We start from the raw sequence: 22,618 nt of genomic DNA, 5'->3' as shown, positions 1-22,618 counted from the left end.
ATACTCGTATCAACCAGAAATTTGTTTAAATTAAATTTCCCACAAATTTATCCAGCTATCTAAGCAATTTGTTGTCGAATTTACGATTGAAGGAGCAGTCAAAGCTGGAATCAAATAAAATAAGTAAATTAATTAGTGCAAATGGCAAGGGAATATTTGAGAAATATTGAAAAATATCCAGGTATGAATTAAAATGACAAAATATCATTCAAAGCGGGATTGAAGTTATTGAATTTTGTGCAAATATTGAGGCTATTGAAATGAATGATGGCAAATATTTATAATTGCTAGTTCGACATGTCTAGAAATGTGCAAACATTTATTGTTTAAATTGTATAAAGTCAATGCGACGGTTTCAACGATGGAACTACTTTGGAATATTGGTAGAACATGTTTATTAGTATGGATGGTTGAATTCAGTTGGTGAAAGGTGGAATTCTAATGAGCTTGTTCACTAGTTATTAAGGTTTGATTTAAGCAAAAAGTCGAGCGGGTTTAAATAATATGCACAGTTTGTTGTTATATGCAGACCGAGGGATTCCTGCATGCGGAACAGCAATAGCAGCAGATCAGCAACAGATTAACAGTAGATCAACAGCAGTAACAGCAGAGCAACGGCTGTAACAGCAGATTAACAACAGAGTAAAAACAGACAAACAGCAGAGCAAGAGCAGATCAACAGTAGCGAACGAGCAGAGCAAGAGCTGAGCAGTAGCAGTAACAGCAGAGCAAGAGCAGATCAACAGCAGTAACAGCAGATCAGCAACGGAGTATCAGCAGAGTAACAGAAGAGTAACACCAGAGCAAAAGCAGAACAGTAGCAGTAACAGCAGTCGAACAGAAGAGAAACAGAATTAACAGCAATAACAGCAGATCATCAGCAGACAACGAGCAGACTAACAGCAGAGCAAGAGCAGAACAGTAGCAGTAACAGCAGATCAACAGCACACAAAGAGAAGAGAAACAGCAGTAACAGCAGAGCGAGATATATAGCAGACCAACAGCAGATAAGCTGCAGCGGCAGAATTAGAGCACAGCAGAGAAGGAGAGCAACAACAAAAGAAATCGGAAAAGAGACTCGCTGCAGCCAGACGTACATAACTTTCAGCGACAGTAGCAGAAGTCAGCCGAGATCAAGCCATGAAGTTAGACGCACCAGCCCACAACGATTTAATAATATCAATACACTATCATCTAAGCAATATGTATATATTACATGGATGTTGTTGCCCCGAATTGTCCGAGCCCTAACGAAAGCGAGACAACACCAAAGAGCGAAAGAAGCAGAGCGCTTGAGAAGTTTGAGCTGCAGTTAAGCCGAGAACGAACGACAAATTGAGCGCGAGGGAACGGCAAGAACGAGGAAGGTGGATAGAGAGGCGAAAGAACGGCCGCTGCCGCGCGTAAGCATACATATTTGCGGTATAATATGTATTCCAGATCCCACTGCACCAATGGCTATTATTTAACGAATTTATTGACTAATATCGGGATCGTAAACCTGACAAAAGGAAACGATTGAATGGGGGAAGTCTTCCATTTCAAACATGTCATGTGCTCTATATATTTGTATATTCGCTGGAAAACTCTAAGCACCAGCGTCAAAATTTCTCATTTTTAGAAAATAACATAATATTAAGAATAAAAGCATACCTTTATATTCTTCTCTAAGTCCCCTTCCAAGAAAACAAAAAATAAAACAAATCATTAACGGATTACCTCCTTTTTCCATTACAGATCTCACTGGGAGCTCGAATCCAACTCAAGCTGATTTCACAGTCACTTTCGGCCAGGACTCGGCGATAAAGCGACAGAGCGACAGGACGCAGAAGGTACGTAAATAAGTCAGAATGCAGTCGAAATGCGTTTGACCATAAATAAAAATAATAATACCTAACAAAGAGACCCAAAGATTGACCCTCCTCTCTAAGCCCCAGCCACAAGCCCCAAGAAAATGACAAAAAAAATAAAAGAAAAAATTAAGTGCTAAACTTTTGCTGCTGACTGTCCGAGAGAGAGACAGAGAGAGAGAGAGGGAGAGAAACTCGGAGAAAAGGGTCAGGGCAAAAACATGCAAAACTCGGACCGGACCTCGCGTACTGCCGGTGAAGCCAAAGCCACGCCCACAGCGAAAGCTGTACATAGAATATATATAGGGAAATGGTGGGAAGTTTCCAGAGCGTATCCATGTTAAATTCTTCGAGCAAACGTCGCGCATTGTTTGACTTGAACTATTCTGTAAGTTATTTCTTTATTTTAAGTCACGCGCGGCATTGCGCAGGGTTTTTTTTGCCAGCATACCCTGTACTCAGATGGGAACACAGGGGTAGGCTGGATTTAGGGAAAATACTGTAAGAGGAGGTGTTTCGGAGTCCATACCTGCCATATCATATCCGTTTATATATCGGAGAATCGAACCTCCAATGTAAATTAAGAAGGATCTCAATACTTATTTCCATAATGATGATGATAAGGTCATCCGATATCCACTACTGTACCATTATCAATGCTCAGATCTCAGATCTTATACTCACATTTCCAAAGGAAAATATGGTAGGGTATCGGTGAACAGTGCTCACAGAGTGCGTTTTATCCGACATCTTTAAGTAGAAAACCCTCCGATCTGGTAGTTTTTAAGATGTATAATCAAGAAAACCCCAGAGGACCACTGAGAAATGGGTATCGCATTGTCCAGATCCTCGACAACATCTTTTTTTTTTGTATTTTCTCTTTTGTTTGTCCCAAGTACACACACACACACTCCCCTGAAATACATGTCATACACACACACATATACAATTATATATGTACGAGTATATGTACGCACAATTTTCAAGCGCGACTTTTTGCAAATTTTTAGCCGAAAAGCAGGAAACCCTTTCTTTCACCAGTCGTGGCACGGGGAAAGGGAAGGGGGGGTCATGCTTAAGCTCGGGCTTTATGAGGCCACTAAAAAAGGGGGGGAAGTGAAGCGAATGGAAGGGCAGGAAGCACTACAGCAATATATTAGAGTGTGTGTGTGTTAGTATCTGTGTGAGTATTGCCGGGTGTTAAGTCAGCTAAAAGCCTTTGGTCCAACCACTTGAATTTTTGGATGCAGCGTAACTTTTCAGAAGCGGATGCAAGCAGAATTACAGACGAGAAAGTGAGAGAGAGATATGGGGGATGTGCTGCAAGGAAGTTAGAAATGGGGGGGGGGGATTCACAAAGCCAGATGACACTGTGGGGGAATGTGGGTAGGGGGGTCTGTGCTCTCGAAAAAGTTTTATGCGAGCGCCAAAAGTGCAGTCAACGCACTTTGGGGCCAAGTCGAAAAATATGAGTTGCGAATGGGATTGCTAAATGGCCAGAGGCTGAATCGGAGGAGGGGGGCGGGGGGCAAGGGGCAAGGGAATGTCGAGGCTGCGAAAGTTTTGCTTTTAATAAATGTGGCAGCTTAGCCAAATCCAACTGACTGGGAAATATATATATTCTCTAATAAGGCGAAATGTGGCGAAAATTTGTGGAAATTGATTAAATGTTTGCCCTGAATTTCGTCCTTGAAGGGGCAAAGGGTGGGTATAAAAGGGCGTGGGCGTAAGGGGGTTACTTTATATTTTTCCTAGAATATTGCTGAGGTAGCACTTTGACAATCCTTCAACTCTTTAAGCACCTGTTGACTTTTGAATATATTTTCTATTATTTGACTATTTTTTCCATGCCAAAATGTCTCATGTTTTAGATGTTTGTTTATTTAATCGTTTAACATATTTATTTGCTGGTTTCTTGTACAATTCAAAGCCAGTGACAAACAACTAAATAGCAAAAATTATGGAATTAATTAAATTGGAATTGAGAGCACTGTCAAGTGTTAATTTGAAAATTTAAGACCAAAATCCCAGCTGGTAAACCTAACCATCCATGCCGCCACAATATATCATTTTTTATTCACTTTTTTCCTCTTTCTCTAGACTGTCACAATGTTTGTTTAACTTTACAACCTTTTAGATACAATATGCATATTTTTTTTATATTTTATTTGTTTAACACATTTTACTATCTCTCTCTCTCCTAAGTAGATTTTTTTCGTGCTGAAATGATTTATTGCGTAAATTTCATTAATTTGCTGCGCTGTCATAAAAACGACAGCAGCGCCCAAAGAGATGGAAAAAAAAAAGTGAAATAAAATAAATTTGATTTGCCCATGTATGCATGCGTATGTCTGGCTGTGTCTGTGTGCGTACGTGTGTGTGTGTGCGTGTTAAACAAATTTTTATGGGCCACCTATGGGCGGGTATACACTCCAAAATGGTATTTATGGCCCCGCCCGCCAGAGAACTCATACGATCTCGTCCTCCTACGACGCATCGTTTGGCAATTGGAATTTTAAAATATATTTATACATACTCGTATACGTTTTACGCTCCCATGGTGCGTCCCGTTCGAGGGGAGGGGGGCTCTTTACAATGTCAAGAACACATGTTCGGGGCTTTTGGTTAACGCTACGTGTCAAAAATTAAAAATTACACATCCAAACCAAATCCCAGTCCATGTCCCAGTCCCTGTACCATCGTGATCTCTTCATTGGAGTACTTGCTCCTGCGGCTGTCCTTGTCTCTGTCTCTGTTTCTGGCTCCTCGTGCATATAAATCCATCCCGTAATAGATCGTGTCTAATTTATGAGTTACGCGAGTATTACAACAACTTATTACGAGGCACTCACACGCGCACACACGCAGATACACACATGAGCAAATACGTGGGCGCTGCGGACATTTTGGTTCTTATACCCTTTCAGAGAAGGTATTAGGATTTTTAGCAGATGTTTGGAAATAAATCTGTATCCATAAACTACTATTCGTATATCTCCCAGGCATATGTCCTCCTTGTGAATTTCTTAGGGTACAAGAAGGATATATCACATACAATATCATATGAAAGCACCTATCGGTTGAATAGTAAGTTCTATCTTCGTTCTGAAGAGAACAGGTCAAAATTTCTAACAAAAAACATCAGATATTGCACATTTTGATGTGCTTATATCATTTAGAGGATATAAAGAATTCCTAAGAACAATCATTAGCCAGAAATACCCTCTTTTCCTGAAAATTAAACCACTTAGTCTTTTTCTTAGAGCTATCATAGGACTGTCAATATCCTTTAGGGTATTTATATCTTCGGTCTCCCAAGAAAACCATTCATTTCCTGTTTATTTTTTTCTTGTCTTCTAATTTACGCCTTGCGTGCTCTTTCGACCCAAAACTCTTGGCCCGGGTCGAGTATTTTCCATTAAGTCTGCAGCTGCTTTACTCATAACTCATGCCACCCACACACACGCACACACACACACACACACGCAGAGAGACAGTCTCAGATTGGGGCATGTTAATTTGTAGGCCACTGCAGGCGGAAGTCCTTTTTGAGGTCTTTAAACGCAAATGAAAGGAAAGCTAAAGCTTTTACTGCCTGCCAGCCACGCCATGTATCACTTGTGGATGTCTCTCAGACTCTCAGCCACCCACCCGCCACCCTCTCCATACCCTTCTTTGTCCCCCTTGCCCCATGCCTTTGGCTCCTTTGTGCGTGTTGCTCTAAATTAGATTTTCATTTGTGCATGTCGTTGTCCTTCCGAGGGCTCTAGGCTAGTTATCGGAGCACAGGGTGGCCTGGCTCTTTACGACCTGGACGTAAAAACCCTTTTTGGGACCCGAATAAAGTCCAATACCAAAATCAATGTCAAAATTAATTACGAAGCTCCAGTCATAAAACTCAACAACAAAACCAAAGTAGTTTGCGTCTCATATGTGGAAATGATTCCTAAAATTCAACTTCCAACAAAATAAACCCCCTCTTAATACACATTCAACACTTTTTTTTGGTAATCTCTGAGATATTTTCGAAACAATGCAGCAACCGAGTACTGCCGAACAGTTTTCTGAACTGCCAAAGAATGCAAAACAATTAACTCATTACAGGCGCTCATTAGGCGGCACAAGTTGATTAAAGCCTTCAAAAACTTTTGGCTAAAAGAATGTTGGAGAGAACAACGACCTCCACTCCCCCACCCGCCCCTCGTGCAGACTTGTGACAAGTGAAGTGCCACTCGAAATATGCCCAAGATAAAAATGTTTGCTGGTGTGTGTTCGCTGTCGACAGGCGACACAACACACACACACACACACACAAAAGTTGGCGGGCGGAAAACTTCTTAAAAATACTTAAGAAGCGATAAATATCCTCAGATACATAACGCACACCCACACACACGATGGCAACGGTCTTGACTCTTGAAACTTTGCCTTTCGGTTGCCTATTTGTTACTCCTCATTGGTGGCTGCTGCCGCTCCATACATACATATATATTGTATATCCCCACTGATCGGTGAAACTTCCACTTGTTGTTGGCTTTTCTCATTATCTTTTAACGTTATTATTACATGGCAGGCACTCCGTGGAGAGAGAGAGAGAGGGAGCTTAGAGCCACGACCCCCAAGCCGTGCCTCTGCTCCATTCTTTGGTTTCATTTTCATGGACAAATTCCTTCTTCCGGTGCACTATGGTCCGAACGACCACTTTTGTTGGCCAAAACCTAATTTTTCAAAGTCAAAACTGAAACCTGGTTTTGATCGCTCTGCATTAGAAAAAGATCGACCATTAAATCTGCGTACCAGAAATTTCCATAGATGGCGCCACATTCGCAAAATCAGCTGTGCAACCCAACTGTTTTTATAGTAAAGCACGTGAAGGGAAAAAGTGGCAAATTAATAACCACTTTAGATATCTCAAAAATTGAAAAACGCCAAGACGTGATTAAATTTTTTTGATGAATCTTAATCTGTCGGGTTCTTACTACGTGTTTTGAGTTTTTAACTGTCTCTAGTAGTTCTGATGTCTTCGTAATTGAAGGTTAAAGTGAGGCCTTCAACATGTGCCAACTTGTAATGAAAAGTAATTTTTGAAAAGGTGTACAAAGTGAGTCCTACCTAGTCCCACCCTGAAACCTTTTCTGTGTCGTAGATTAATAAATTCTTTTTGAAATGTATATAGTTAGAAATGCCACTTTTTACCACAATTCTTGGAATTTGCATTAATAGAGCATAACCTCAAATTCGAAAATGCAGATTTGTTTGCCGAATGGAATTCAGAGAAGGGTAAAATTATCAATTATTTGAAAACGGATCATAAGGCGACATATCATATTAAATTAATAAAGCTTTTGAAGATACCAGCAAGAAAATTTGTTACCGTTTGGCAACATACCGGAACAAATGCCGGTAAAATTCAAAGATGTTTGAACGAAAATATGTGGATTGGCCACAAGCCTTTGTTATAATACATTTATCTTTATGTCCAAATATGCTAACTAAGTTCGTAAGGCTGTACAGGACCCAGTCGGAAAGCCGGCACATATGTATCTCACTTAACGAGGCGTTAACCTTGCTTCTAGACAAGGATTTCGGCAATAATTTACGGAAACCTTTAAAAGATTTTATTTTTATTTAAATCAAAATTTTTTTTAGTCGTGCAACGCCGTTTTCTTAAATAAAATATGCTTAATACTTTTTTTCACTATAACTAAAAATTTAAATATGCATTATTAAAAAGAGGGGCGGTGCCACACCCATTTTTTTTCTTAAATCCATTTCTTATTGATTATATGTATCCAATACAAAAAACTAAATGAAAAAATCTTGTTCCGTTCGGGAGTTATTAATTTTGGCCAACAAAAGTGGTCGTTCGGACCATAGTGCGGTGGATGGCTGGCTGGCTGTTTGCTTGATTATTATATTTGTTCTCTGGCGTTTTGTTTTCGTTTCGCGCCGGCTTTTGCTTATTAAAAAGTTGCCATCGATTATGCGAAAAGTTTTTGACATCGAAATATTAGAAAACAAAATGCCGAACAAATAAACGGTTGCCTAGCATAAGGCGGCGTTTCGACTTTCCACACAAAATCACATGGCATGGCTACTGAAACTTCGATTGAATGAGATATCAAAAGAACAATAACTTTTCCAGCACGTGCCGGGGGGGAAGCAAAATCAATGGAGCACAAACCCCAGACAGATGAAGGTTTGGCGGATAATTAGAAAACCTTTTTGGGATTGCTGAGAGCAATCTGCAGCTTGGAAATGGATTAAATCAAATGACTTAAATTTCATAAAACACATCATAAAAATGTGGGTCATTGTTGAGCTACTGAGTAGCGTTTGGTGGTTGGGGATGGGATGGAGGATGGCTTAGAATGCAATACAGAATCGAAAGGATAGCGAAAAATTCGGGTAAGGTTTCCGACTAGAGCACGGCGAGTCTGTTGGATGAGTAGCTCGATTCAGGATGGTTTGGGATTGAAGATCTACTCGCAAGAGAAGACCAAGAAGGGAGTGCTAGTTATAGACACAATTCAAGGGCAGGCGGGATGAATTGCCCGTGCCTAAATGTAAGCGAGAGCGCGACAGATCGAAAGAGCGATAGAGAAGGCGAAAAAAAGAAAGAAACGAGATAACGACTGCATAGGCTCATGACGAAACTATACATGGTGGTCCGCTAACTCTCTTTCGGGTCTTATTTTACGCTCAGCGCTACTGACAGCCCGGTCTGAAGCCATGTTTGAAGCGAGGTAGATAAAAACGAAGTTTGCTATTGTACTGAGAAAAGAGAAAACCCGAAAAGAGAGCACGTGGCGGGAGCGGCCCACCTTGTATAATTTCATTATGCTTAAGCTACTGCCGTACGGGAGTACATGTATATGTATATATGTAGGTTACAGTGTGGTACAGAAGGCACTGGCTATCAATACCTGAATACCCTAACCGATCCCATCACCTAATACCCTCATCGATACCCCGATATCAACCCTGACCGATCTTCGATATTAAATTTAAACCGATAGGTCTTAGCGATACTCTAGTTCGATAAATCTTATTTGATTCTCGATAATCTAGTGCGATAAGTCGATTCATTCGGCATTCAGACGTGAAACAAATAACAAAGAACGAAGAAGGAAACCAAGAACTGCGTCACAGATTATTGGCTAATTGTTCTATTGGGATTATTGTGCCCTAACCCCTGCCTTTTGCCCTCTGTATCTTGCTGTAGTTCTGTATCTAGTTCAAGGTACTTTCCTCAGTATTTAAATTGTTTCTTGTGATAAATCAAAAACTGATATTCAGGTCAGTGTTTGATTGATTGATTGATGTACTTACATGCTTTCCCATTAGCAGATACACTTTATTTCTTGTCTTTGGCTTGCTTTGGGAATTTGCGCCTTGGTAAATAAGTAAATAACTCACACCCTAATTTATTACAGGCTCCCCCTCTGGGGAGCAAACAATGAAATCAATTTAGAATAGACTTTTCAACACACACACATATCGCCTAAGCCTAATCTCCCACTCTCTCTCTCTCTGTGTGTCTCTTTGCAGTTATTATAGAACAAACAACCAGAAGGAGGAGGAGGAGGAGGAGGAGCAGCACCAGCAGGATCGACTAAGCCAAGTCTATTAACAGGGCAAACAAGCCTCTCATCTGGGGGGAAAAAAACACCACCCTCGAATGGGAATGTGAGACGTGAAAGCTGGCAATGAGGCGACATCGATGCCAGGAGCAGGAGCAGGAGCAGCAGCAGCTGAAGAGGAGGCTGCCAGGAACCGAATCGAAACAGTTAGCCGGCAAATCGGATTGCGAATCTGCTGTATTGACATAAGGAAATCGTTAGCCGGCTTAGGCCCTGCCCCACCCCCATGCCGGGACCCACAAAGTGGAGCCGAAATTTAAAATTAAAAATATTGCAGAAAAGCGAATGGCAGAAGGAGGAGTCGGTGGAAATCAAAGACGGCACACAAAGTGATATGCTGATGCGTCGGATTTAGAGAGAGACAGAGACGGAGACGGAGAGAGCGACAGCGACGGGTCGAGTGTTGGGGCATGAATATTTCATGAGGCCAAAGCCGAGCGAGAGACGACACAAAACGAGACGAGAGACAAGCCAAGAGCCAGCCCCAAGTGATGACAATAAGCTGTGACATGGCGGCAAGTCGCTAGAGACAAGCTCAGAGCCAGAGCGAGAGCCAGAGCCAGCGCCAGCGCCAGAGCAGAGTGAGAATCGGAGAAAGAGTAAGAGACGACAACACTTTCCTTGCCGCTGCAAGACATGACAGAACTAAGACGAGCTAATGGCCTGGACGCCTCCGTTCCGCGGCTCCACAAGCAGCTCTCGGTGCGGGGAGTGGGCCAGCATCCCCACCCCCACCCCCTGCTGCACTCGCTGGCGGATCACGGCTGCAACCTGAGCAGTGGCGGCAACAGTGCGGCAAGCACCACGAGCAGCAGCACGGCCACGGCCACCACAGCCCTGGGAGGCGGAGGTGCCAGCAGTGGCGGCGGTGTAGGAGGCTTAGGAGGCCTGGGAAGCACTCAGCGCAGTGTGGAGTTCGATGAGCATGATATCTTCTATGTGTCGCCATCGAAGCGAAAAGGGGCTGACGGAGGAGTCCCTGCCAATGGCTCTCTGGTGGCGCCACCCGGCAGCGGCGGCAACAGCAACAGCAATCACAATGTGGTTACCTTCTCCAATTTTGTGAGCGAACAGCGGGTGACGCCTGCCTCCTCCCATCGCGGATCGCTGAAGCGCAGCAAGGGACGCAGCAATCAGTCGCTGTGCAGCTGCGACGCCGGCGACGAGGCACAGCTCCAGCTGCAGCCGGATGCCGCCGCAAGGCCGCTCTTCGAGTACAGTCTGGAGCGGCGCCGGAAGACCCACACATACTCGTGCGAGCAGAACGCACAGATACTCATGAGACTGGAGCGCGAGCGTAATCGTAAATTATCGCTGACTTTACCCGGATCCGCCATCGAAATGGGAATGGGAATGGGCGCGGGCACGGCAACCGGAGCATTGGTGGACCTGCAGGTGAGTGTTCTCCTCCCCATCCCACTTTATGTAATTGTAATCATGAGCATCCACGTGGCACGTGGCGCGTGCCTGCAACAGGCAGGCAAATGGGATAAGCAAACAGTTCGCGGCACGTAGAACGAACACTCACGCACAGAGGTGCCCGCGACTGACACCTGCCACCGCTTGCCGCATGCCACTTGCCACCTTGACAGCTAGCTTTTTGCGGGTAACAGTTCTCCGGGTTCGGGTCCGGGTCCGGTTCCGGGTCTTTGGGGGATCTACAACTACGTAAAGGCAGGAGCGATGGAGGGTTCAAGTTTCTCTTCAATTCTGATTGCTGTTTACAGGAAGGTATATGGGGTTTCCCAGATAGGAAAGACTCCTACGAAAGTTTCCCAGATCTCCCAAACGAAAAACGATCCTAATCGGGTAGCTCGATTTTCGAGGTTTTTGTTCATTCGATAACTTTTTTCAATCGAGTAGGTTTTTGTGCTGGAACCGACCGATAGTTGAGGAAAACATTCGTATTTTCCCAGTCGAGCTCTGATCGTGCTTACGTTCACAACAAAAACTCGGAGAAAACTTTTTTTCGGTAAAAAGATTTTTCCGAAACTGATTTTTGTAAAATTTTCCAAAATAACATTAGCAACGACAAATCGATAATAGAATTTTCAGAAAAGATTAGGAACTAGAATTTGATTGAAATGGATAGCGTTGTGTCGACCGCGACACTGATGCAGTCGACGGCATCGTTGTCCAAGGCCAAGAAAGCGAAGAAGGTCCGTCTGCCGACCTTCGATCTATCGCTGGAACAGAAGAAGGACATTAAGAAGGCCTTCGATCTGTTCGATACCGAATGCACCGGCTTTATCGAGGTCAAGGAGCTGCGTGTGGCCATCCGTGCCTTGGGCTTTGAGCCCAAGAAGGAGGAGATCAAGAGCATGATGGATGAGATCGACAAGGACAAGACGGGTCTAATTGCGTTCAATGATTTCCTGTATCTAATGCGTCGCAAGATGGCCGAGAAGGACACCATGGAGGATATGCTGAAGGCCTTTGCCTTCTTCGATGACGATCGCACCAATCGCTGCACTTTTGACAATCTGAAGCGTGTGGCCAAGGAGCTCGGCGAGGACCTCAACGATGAGGAGTTGCAGGAGATGATCGACGAGGCCAACACCAGTGGCGACGGCGAGGTGACTCGCGAGGAGTTCCTCGCCTTCACCAAGAAAACCCATCTGATCTAGTTACTCTTTATGGAATTCTATATTGCTTTGCGTTTGGGGAAACGACGTTGTTAATGGACACACAATTGATTTACACATCATTTCGAGTCGCACACTTCGGACATCATCGACAGTCGACACTCTGATGACACCATATACTGTGTTGCTCTTGAGGAAGTTTGGATATGCTTCGGTTAAATAAAGCAAAGCAATATATATGCACGGAGTGTTGCCTTTCTTGAGCCCCATTCCAATCAGACGGCAACATTTATCACAATTAACTCGGTGCACCCCGTGCAATTACAAAAATGACAACCCCACACGCCCCCCACCCACTCGTCACTCCCCTCTCAGATCTGGGTGTGTGCCACATTTCGTTGTGGGTTCCTCTTTTTTCCTGGTCCCTTTTTCTGGGAGGTCCCCGTCATGCATAACAAATCTCTTTGACACATTTGATGTATGCCTTTCCATGGGGAAAGGGCCTCCTGCCTGCCGCCTGCCGCCCGCTGCCTGGCCCACTTTCAGTCGAGTTTGTTGCAGCAAATTGTGGCTGCAATTTGGTGGCATGCGTGGGTGCTCTGTGCAGCATCAGGAAAGGAGTGCTGCGGTTCATCCTCTCTGTTTCTGTAGCTGTCTCTCCAGTAGCAACGTTTTTGAGTTTTTATTTACGCTATGCGTTACATTTAGCTCCATTTAGTTGTTAGACTGCCTCCCAAAGACACTCGCCAGTCGGGCTTTAAATTTATCAACTTCTTTGCTGGATTGATGGCCATAGATGGATGGGTGACTGGAGTACACTGAGAGAGAGAGTCATGCCAATTTCTATACGAACTTCTTCAAAATAGCCCAGTATTCCAGCTATATTCTGCACAAACCACTAGCCAACACATCAATCTAATAAGTTCTGCCGATAAAACACCACTCATAAAGTCCTGGACAGACCCCTGGACAGTGCCATATAAATCTTCACACTCGCAGTTTTTATGGAGCAACTTTTACAGCTGCAATAATTAGAAACTTTGCTTCGTTTTGTCCGCCATCAGATGGTTTTTAAAGCTCCGCCCTTGCCCATCGGTAATGCCCGAAATAGCCATTGATAAAGTCGTAAAGTTAAGAGCCTGATGGATAATTACAAATTGGCAGGAATCCCAGAGCAGGGGGATACAAAACTAAAACAAACTTGAGTATTTATAAAAGTTTTTGCTTATTGCTTTTGCCAAATCGATTAAATGCGATTGTGTGTGTGTACTGGATGTCTGGATGTCTGGAAGGGCAAGGACCAGCCAGGGACACGGAGAACTTTGGGGCTAAAATATAACCAACACTCAATTTTACGAACATTTAACTAAATACCCGGGACTCTGTGAGTCCCGACTCGACTCGAGTCGAGATGTTCGTAAAAAAGTTTCTCGCAAACTACAAAACTGCCATAACTCAACATTACACACACACACACACACACACACAAAGGGTGCCCCTAGATCGCTCCCTCTATGGCATATTTCGTGGCGATGCAGAAATTTTTGTGTAACTGTAGCAAGAAAGTCGAGGCGGGTAGGCGGGTAGGAGCTGGTGCCTGCTGCCTGGTGCCTGGTCCCTCCACACGCATATAGACACATAAATTATGGTAAAAAATTGCACAAAATTGCAGCAAAGTAGACGAAAAATTATTATAAAATGTGCATTATGAAATTTAAAACGAGACAAAGAGCCAAAGCATAATTCAAAAAGGGTAAAGCCAAGAGATGAAGGCTAGAAGATGCCTGCAGAAGGGCTGATGAGGAGGAAGAGAGGGGACGATGAGAAGCTGAACCCAAAGGGAAGAAGGATAGCTGGTTGGGTTGAATAAGTAGATACACTTAAAGAGCTAATATTTGCATGGAAGAACAGAAATATCTTTAAGAACCACATCTAGTCAGGGGCTTGGAATATAACTGATATTTTTCCGGTTTTTGCTAGAATTCACTCCTCCTTTGACAGGCAAAACTCTTCTTAAAATCATACTACCCTTCAGCAAAGAGTATAAATGGCGTACTAGATGACAGAATAAGAGAAAGCTGGGAGTAGAAAAAAAGGAGCAAAAAAAATCTCCATGAAAAAATGGAACTCCTCTAAACTGAAGGGAAAACCCTGGCTAAAAGTAGCATAGAAAAGAAAAACTAAAGCGATATATCAAGCAATTTAATGCTCAAAAACGCAACGAGAGATGCGGTTAACCACGAGTCCTGCTGCTGTCCCCTCCCCCCAACCGCCCAACCGCCCATCCGCCACCATTCAGTGCCACTTGCAACTCTGCCACATAAACATGGCGTCAAATTTGCGGCATAAACGCCAAATAACCATATACTGTTGCATGCTTTTCGGCTGCACTGTGGCCCACAGAATTTATTCCACATGTATGTAAGGGGAGGGGGAAGGGCGAAGGGGAATGGGAACTTTGCTCCAGTGCGCGTTTAATTAGTGAGTGATTTGCAGTCACAGCAGCTGCAAGGGAGAGAGGAAAGCTTAAAGGGGATGAATGGAAGAATAGGAGTCGCTGGAGGAGTCGCTGGAGGAGTCGCTGGAGGAGTCGCTGGAGGAGTCGCTGGAGGAGTCGCTGGAGGAGTCGCTGGAGGAGTGCTTCCCTTTGAGCTGAGAGAAGGAGTGGCCTGGGTGGAGGAGCAGTGTCTGGGCTGGCAATTTGCAGGGATATATTTATACTGTTTAAGCTCTCGTTTAATCCTTTGATAAGCATCAAGCTTAAGAACGTTTATTTAAGAGTATAAGGAACTTAAGGTTTCGGCTGCCCTTTGAGCCACCTAAACGAATGGACATCAAAGGGCTTTAATCACCGATAGAAAGAGATGAGAGAAATTTGCGGCAAGGCTGCAGAGAAAAACAATAAATCTATCAACAAGTACCAACCACATTTCATTCAAGTTTTCTTCCAGTTTGGGCAAAAATGTGATGTTGAATCGATTCCAGGAGCTAAGAATAAATTTCCAATAATATTTTTAGGGACAAAAGCCTGCGATTCAAGGCATGTTTTGACCTATTCCACTTATAAATCATTAATTGGATATCTTTGATCCCATAAAAATTACGAAAACAAAAACATTTCGAAATAATTAACCTTACCGCTCTCCCCTCCCCCCTGCCAACCGCCAAAATCACAACAACAACAAGAACAACAACAATGTGAAAAATGAGGGGAAAAATAAGAAAAACCGAAATACAAAAACTGTTGAGAAAATTGGCTGGACTTAAAATATGCAGCACACGCCGCCGCTAAATATTTGCATAAATTATTTAGAGCTGGCGACAGGCTGGGCGCAAGAAAAGAATTACCAAATGAAAATATGAAAATTTCAATTTCCACTTAAGCAGCGGACAGACAGGAGGCGGACAGGACATGGCCAGGGACATGGACAGGACATGGCCAGGGACTCAGGGGCTCTGCGACAAGACAGAGTAAATAAAAAATAATCAAGAAGAAAGTACAAAAAATGGAGACACAGACAACAACAATAACGTTGGATGGCGTTCCATAAAGCAATCAAAATTCAAAGGAAATTTTTATTAATGGCAATGCAGACGCATAAAAATACACACACACATACAGAGAAAGGAAAGAAAAGTGCCAGGAAAAACCTGGGGTGTGTAGGGGGGGTGGTAGAGGCAAATCAATGCAAATGTATTTCCCGTAACTGAAATTCAATTTCAAATCCCAGAGCGTGCTTTTGCGAGATGCCCCTGCCCCTGGCCCTCCTCCAGGAGGAGTGGAGTGGTGCTTCGAATGATTATGATGATGATGATGCCGATGCCGATGCTGACCGTAGCAAATTCAATTAGGGAGACCATGACGATGCGCACTTCGAGGAGAGACCTGGAGTTCCTGCCAAGTGGAAATCGAGAGAAATTTCGGGGGTGGCTAAACCTTTTTCTTGGCCTTTTTTCGCACACGCCCATCGTGGGTGAGGGGAGGATGTGTCTGCCTCGGTGTCTATGGTATAATTAAATTTTATGTAGCCAGGGGCCAGGACACAGGGCACAGGACACAGCACTTCTTGTGTGACTAGTAAATCGCCTTCTTATGAATATTTTGGCGCAACATTTTACGGGGGGGAGCTGGGGCCTTTTCAATGGACTTGGAGTCTGGGAATATTCAACATTCTCCCAGAGAACACTCTTTGTGCTTACATCCGCCGGAAGGTGGTCATATCTATTGATTTAATGCGATTTCCCCTTTTGTCAGCAGCCTGAATACTCACTTCCTTTCTCCGTATCTCTCTCTCTCTCTCTTTCTCCCTTCGGCAGTGCGACACGCCCAGCTTGTCGGATGTGGACATCATACCGCCCGTGCCGCCGCCGCCTGCCATGAAGCGCAATGGCAGCATGCGGAGCCTCAGACTCTTGCAACATCTGCAGCAGCAGCAGCAGCAGAATCAGCAGCAGTTGACCTTCTCGGGCAGCCACAACAACAATCTGGCTCAATTGTGCAGCAGCGATCTGTTGCAGGAGTGCACCAAATCCGCACTGGACGAGTGCACGGCCACACTGCTCCAGTGCACCACCACCAGCACCGCCAATCAGAGCAGCAGCAACAGCAACAGCAGCAGTAGTCATTGCAACAACAATAATAATGCGAAGCCAGATATCTGCCACACGCATAGCCACAGTCACGGCCACAATCATAGTCACAATCAGAGCCAGGCCCAGAGCCAGAGCCAGAGTCTGAGCAAGCCGCAGAGCAAACATGCCCCGAACCCGCCATTTGCTGCCCACGAGGAGGATGAGATTTTCACGCCCCACTCGAAGAAATCGGATCCGAGTCTGTGCTTCCTGCCACCAGCCACGGCTGCAGCCGGAAACGGAAGTGCTGCCTCGAAATACAACACCATCGGACCGAGCAGCGATTATGCCCGACACCTGGCCCACTACAGTCGCTACCTGCAGAAGCAGCACCAGCAGCAGCAGCTGGCCCACTTCCAGCAGCAGCGTTGCCGCTGCTTCTCCCAGTCGCTGCTCAACTTCCCCCAGCAGCAGCAACAGCAGCAGCAGGGGGCCCAGCAGCAGCAGCAACAGCAGCAGCAACACACATTGCCACTGCAACAGCAGCCGGCCATCTTTCACACGAGCAGCATGGACTGGACATTGCCAATTAATAGTCGCAGCTTTGGCAATTTGGTCAACATCGAAGGCAGTGCCATCGGCGGTGGCTGCCGAGTGCCGTATCAGAAAATGCCGCCACACCAGGGAGCCGGCAGCGGTGGGGCCTTGGCCGCGTCCACCTTCACCATGACATCGTTCGACAGCGACATCGGAATCGGAATCGGACATGGGCTCAAAGAACGCGAGTCGCAGACATCGCTGCACCAGCAGGCACAGCCGCACACCCATCCCCATCCGCATCCGCACTCGCACTCGCATCCGCATCATTATCATGCACACCATGCGGTCGTGGGTGGCTCGGGCTCCGGCTCCGTCACGCCACAAAAGCATCACCAGCTGCACTCGAGCGTCACGAGCATCATGCCATGGAAACACCGACAGTGTCCCAGTCGCGGTTCCTCCAGCTCGGGAACGAATTCATTCCGTAAGTATTCGGGGAGGGATAGTGGGGATTTTAAATGGTGGATTATTATACCCAGTAGCTCTCGAAGGAAGAGGGTATATTCGTTGCTGGTAGATGGTAGGCAGAAAGTTCTTAAATTATTCCATATCTTTCGGTTCTTTATCCGTTTAAAGAATGGGAGATTCCTCTATAGTTTTCGAGTTTAATGTATTCCACTCATGAATAGATCTTAAGATATCCGTTTCACCTACGAATGTGCAGTGTAGAAAAGTCATAGCTTCCACAATTCCGAGGATATATGTTTGAAATTTCATAGAATCGTTTATAACATATTTGTTTACTTATTTACCAACTTTCATCAAAATTTCATTATTTTTTCCGCTTTTTTTTTAAACTAGAGAATCTTTGCAGTCGTAATTATCTTTCTTCCCCTCCCATAAAAGGGAGAGATTTCAAAGAGACTTTCTAAAAAGGGAAATCCTCTTGAGTACAAGGCATCTGCCAGTCGCTATACTTTCGAAAGCACTCTTAACTTGTTTTGTAATCCTTACTCCGTGATCTTCAAAACTTTTTCAATCCGAAAATCGCCGTTGCACTTCTGACCTTTCCCTCGTTCAAATACGCATTCGGAAAAGAGCTTTATGACAATTCTCTGTACAAAGTACATAGCTCTCCCTCTCTCTCTTTGTCTCCCTCTCTGTCTCCCTTTCTCTATCTCTAATTCTGAACTGTTGGGCAGTGCTGGCCAGACATCGACATGGCATTGCACTTAATATTCCGCTACCCGTTTGTGCACCGTGTGGCACGCCCCCTTGGGGGGCAATTCCATTTAGTCGTTAGCCGTTTGATTGCGCTTCGTGTAACATGGCTGCTAAATGTTAAACGTTGCCAATGCCCGCGTGACTTTGGTCTCATCATCAGAGCAGAGGCAGAGGCAGAATCAGCAACGTTTTCGTTGTCGCTGTCGCTGTTGGTGTCCTCCTCCTCATCACCAGCAGCAGCAGCATCATCATCGTCATCCAGCTACCATCTGATTCCCATCCTCGTCATGTCTCCCTGGCAACTGCAGCAATTCGTTAGCAGTCAAAAACTGCGTAACTGTGGACGATGTCCTGTCCTGTCCTGTCCCGTCCCGTCCTGTCCCCTTAAATTTATGCAAATCGTTGCAGGAGCCAGCAGGAGCTGGTTCTCCGGTTCCCTGGTTCTCCGTCTATGACTATGGCTTTTCCTCGTTAGGTTTGCACTTGCTTATCGGTAATTCACTTTGGACTCACTCGCACAAGTGCCGGCCACTGTAATCAAATGGATACATCGCATCGCTCTCCGCTTTCCACACAGAGCTGCTACTCCTCCGCATCCTCCTGCTCCTCCCCTGGCCATGCCTCTGGCTAGTTTTTCGCCTCAGTTGACTTATTTGCTTAGCTTCAGTTTCAGCTGCAGCTGAAGCTCCTGCTCCTGCTTCCTCTACTCATCCTGCTGCTGTGCCACTTTATCAATCGGTTTTAGTTGCACAATCAAATTTGGTTTGCAATTAGAAATTACTACCAGCTTGTCATTGATATCCACATAAGTGAAATCATATAATGAGATTTGCATTGGTTCCGACGTTGGGCTTTGTCTCCCAAAGGAGGAGGAGGAGGAGCAGAGCCCTCGAACAATGTAATAAGCCCTTCGATCTAATGCCCGTATGTGCTCATTTGTAACTGAATTCAGATTCCGACTCAGATTCAGTCAAGTTGAAGTGTAATAAGAAATAATCTGTAGATCCTACAATGGGTGTCTGTCGCTGTGCGGCATGCAACTTGTGCGTTGCTAAGCCTGCTTAAGAGATGGAATTGAAGGCGGATGCAGGGCATTCCATACTCTATATTCCTGTGCTAAAAACTATTGCAGGACCAAGTCCTCTATCTATAAAGCCAGCTATCCCGAAACCCCTGCCTTGGATATATCTTAGTTACTCGACAGTCTTCAGTGGACTGCCTTAGTCTATCAATCAGCAGTTTTATCAAGTACTTTTACCTACTTCTTGTGAGCCAATTAAATTCCACCACAAGCCATCTTTAGCCAACTAAAAACCAAAAACCTTTCTTGCATTACAAAGTATCGCCCCAGGCTGCAGTCCTCTTTGAAAGCAGCTAATTTCCTCCACATACTCGTACGAGTATGGTCATGCTTGATCGAAGCTTATTTACTGCACTCCAGTCTCCAATCCTTGGAATGGAATTCGAGACCGTCTTGATTCCCTCGCTCTCCCTTTGATTCCCCATTTTGTAAGCCAAAACCAACTCGGCAGCAATTCAATTTTAAACGTTTAACTAACCATATTTCCTTATTATCGTTTCTTTTTTGCTGCTGCTCCTCCGATGATGGGAACACACCGCAACTTGATGTCGATGTTGCCTCTGGTCTTCTTTGCTTTCCTGATGCCCTGCACGACGGTCGTGCAACCATTACGATGGTTGTTGCTGCTCCTGCTGCTATTGTTGCTGTAATCAATGCCACTGTCACGGCAATTTGCACACACACAAAATGCAACACAAACCAACGAACAATGATGATGATGATGACGACGACTACGACGACGATGCTACAAACGACTTGGCATTGAACTGCCAATAACAACTACAACAATGGATTGGGATGTGGATGTGGAACCCTTGGTCATCATGAATGCTGATGCCGCCTCCTATGTGTCCCATGGGTCGTATGGCTGCTACTATTCCTCCTGGCGCCTGGCTCCTGTCTCCTTTCTCCTTTCTCGTGTCTCCTGTCTCCTACTGTGCTCAGGATTCGATGCGGCCAAGCATTGGCTGGCTGTGAGCTCCATACTCTTGATAATTGGGGCTGCCAGTGTGGCCGTGCCGCTGGCCCTACGTGTGGCAGCAAGTGAGTATCCAAAACCCAGAGAGACAGACAGAGGCAGAGGCGGAGGCAGAGGCGGAGGCAGAGGCGACCCATGGAGACTCTCCATGGACAATAAATCAATTACCATAACGCATACGACACGTTGCCTCGCACACACTATCTTTGAGTCGATTTGCGAGTGCCAGTGCCAGTGCCAGTGCCAGTGCCAGTGCGAGTGCGAGTGTGTGCGAGAGTGGGTGTCCATTGTGCTAATGCGCCTCTAACTTAGTTAGAAGCTGTTGCTGCTGCTGATGCCGCTCCTGCCAGTAAACCATCTCACATATTCCATCTTCCCATCGCCCTGTAGGTGCACCCTTTGAGGAACGCCTACGCGTGGCCGTTCAGCTGCTGGATCAAGTGCCTTTAATCGATGGCCATAACGATTTACCCTGGAATATCCGCAAGTTCCTGCACAACAAACTCAACGACTTTAAGTGAGTATCCTTCCAATGCCACCCCCACCAGGGACGTAGGAGTGGGGGCAAAAATGCAATTAATTTTTAATACCAATTTGTGTTATTATCCCTGGCCCTGCCCCCTCCATCCACAGTTTCGATGAGGATTTGCGCAATGTAATGCCCTGGGGACGTAGCCACTGGAGTCACACGGACCTCACGCGACTGAAGAAGGGACGCATATCAGCACAGGTAAGCGAGCGATGGCCAAAGGCTGCCCAGTCACGCCCAGCACTCCACTGACCTCAGACCGCCAACCTCTATCCACTATCCACTCTCACTTGAAATTATTATTGCACGTAACTTAAACTGAGCTTGGCAGGTGGCAAGATACCCTAGCTTTTCAGTGGGGTATAGTGGTTTTTAGAAGGGGAATTTGAGGCAAAACAATCCTTGAAGAAGGTCTTGGAACAGCTTCGAAAACTAAACATTTCGAGACTATCTTTCAATGTCATTCGATGCCACCAAAGAGCATGCCATCTTCACTGCTTCTTCACTCGATTAAGGAAGCTTCCTTAATATTTCATCCGGCTGGCAAGTGGTTGTCCAGGCAACAGGCGACTTTTGCTTTTGAGTCTGTGGAACAAGGCAAGAAAAATATTAATTATGGGCCACTCCAAAGATATGGATGCTCCTCTATCTTCCTGCTGGTGGTCCTGGTCCAGGCCGTGGATGCGGCTGATGGCTAAGACGATGATGAGGTTCTTAATTATTTTTTGCCAGGCAACCTGGGGCCCGGGAAGTGGTCGGAATATCCACTCGATGTCCTTACTGATTCGTTCTCGGCTCGATTTCAAGAGAGAGGACGAAATTTTTAAGCTTTCCTTTAAGTGGATCAAATGGAGGCCTCTGATTGGCAGTCATGCCAAATCGTTTAACTAATTGGAAATGGATATTAGACATTGTAATTGACGGGCAGCCAGCAGCCAGGCAGTCAGGTAGCCAGGCGGCCAAGGAATTGGAATGCATTGGAAGATTAATGAAGGAAACTGCCCGGAAAATACAGAAACTGGAACGTGGAAAAGTCGGAACGATTAACCAGAGCCAAAGTTCATAAATCAATGGAGGGGGGGGGGAAACCGAAAACCACTTGAATACTTCAAATTGTCCAGGGAATTTGCGCAGCTTTCCCGTTCGTTTTCCATTTCCCCAGTCGAACCGCAAAGACGATTTTTCACGTTCGCCGCGAAAGAGAAATGGCTGAGGAAAAGCGAAAGGAATGGCGGAGCATTCCAGCCATAATGAGAATTAACTTTTCCAATGCATTTTCCACGTGCCACGCCTCCTGGCCATAAATTCCGCTTGCATTTTTGTTTGCGCTGAATGCTGAAAGAGGGCTAACAGGTAATTGCAGTTGGCCAACTCTCACTCGCAACTTGCCAGCACTGGCAGCCGCAATTTAAAATCATGCAGCACTCAATTTAATTACGCAACCGAATGGCTCCACAGTCCCTGCCCTGCCTCCTGCCTGCATGACTCTTGTAATCACAGGAAGAGCAAGTGGCGCAGTGCCACAGTGCCACATTGCCACACAGGGGCAGAGCAGGGGCAGAGCAGGGCAGGGCAGGGCGACTCTGCCTGCTGCCAGGACCTTTGGTGGCTTTTA

The 22,618-nt window shown here is 45.3% G+C and overlaps 2 protein-coding genes across 2 annotated transcripts in view; both read left to right on the top strand.

The window, feature by feature from the left end:
* Positions 1–22,618, top strand: part of LOC6589476 (protein naked cuticle) — a 131,952-nt gene that overhangs the window by 67,908 nt on the left and 41,426 nt on the right. Inside the window, exons 3-8 of the mRNA XM_026988428.1 lie at positions 1,738–1,832; positions 9,402–10,888; positions 16,396–17,674; positions 20,441–20,539; positions 20,865–20,991; positions 21,108–21,204. Coding sequence (XP_026844229.1) covers positions 10,130–10,888; positions 16,396–17,674; positions 20,441–20,539; positions 20,865–20,991; positions 21,108–21,204 — 2,361 coding nt within the window. The 5' untranslated portion in view covers positions 1,738–1,832; positions 9,402–10,129. The remainder of the gene's footprint in view (positions 1–1,737; positions 1,833–9,401; positions 10,889–16,395; positions 17,675–20,440; positions 20,540–20,864; positions 20,992–21,107; positions 21,205–22,618) is intronic.
* On the top strand, positions 11,520–12,321 carry LOC6589474 (caltractin). The gene has a single exon (XM_002014884.2). It carries the CDS (start codon positions 11,578–11,580, stop codon positions 12,118–12,120), a length of 543 nt encoding a protein of 180 aa, XP_002014920.1. The 5' UTR covers positions 11,520–11,577; the 3' UTR covers positions 12,121–12,321.

Source organism: Drosophila persimilis, unplaced genomic scaffold (assembly GCF_003286085.1).
Source record: "Drosophila persimilis strain 14011-0111.01,24,50 unplaced genomic scaffold, DperRS2 tig00000191-arrow-pilon, whole genome shotgun sequence".
NCBI lineage: Eukaryota > Metazoa > Arthropoda > Insecta > Diptera > Drosophilidae > Drosophila > Drosophila persimilis.
Note: the sequence above shows the minus strand (reverse complement) of the source record. Positions and strands in the feature narration are given on the sequence as shown.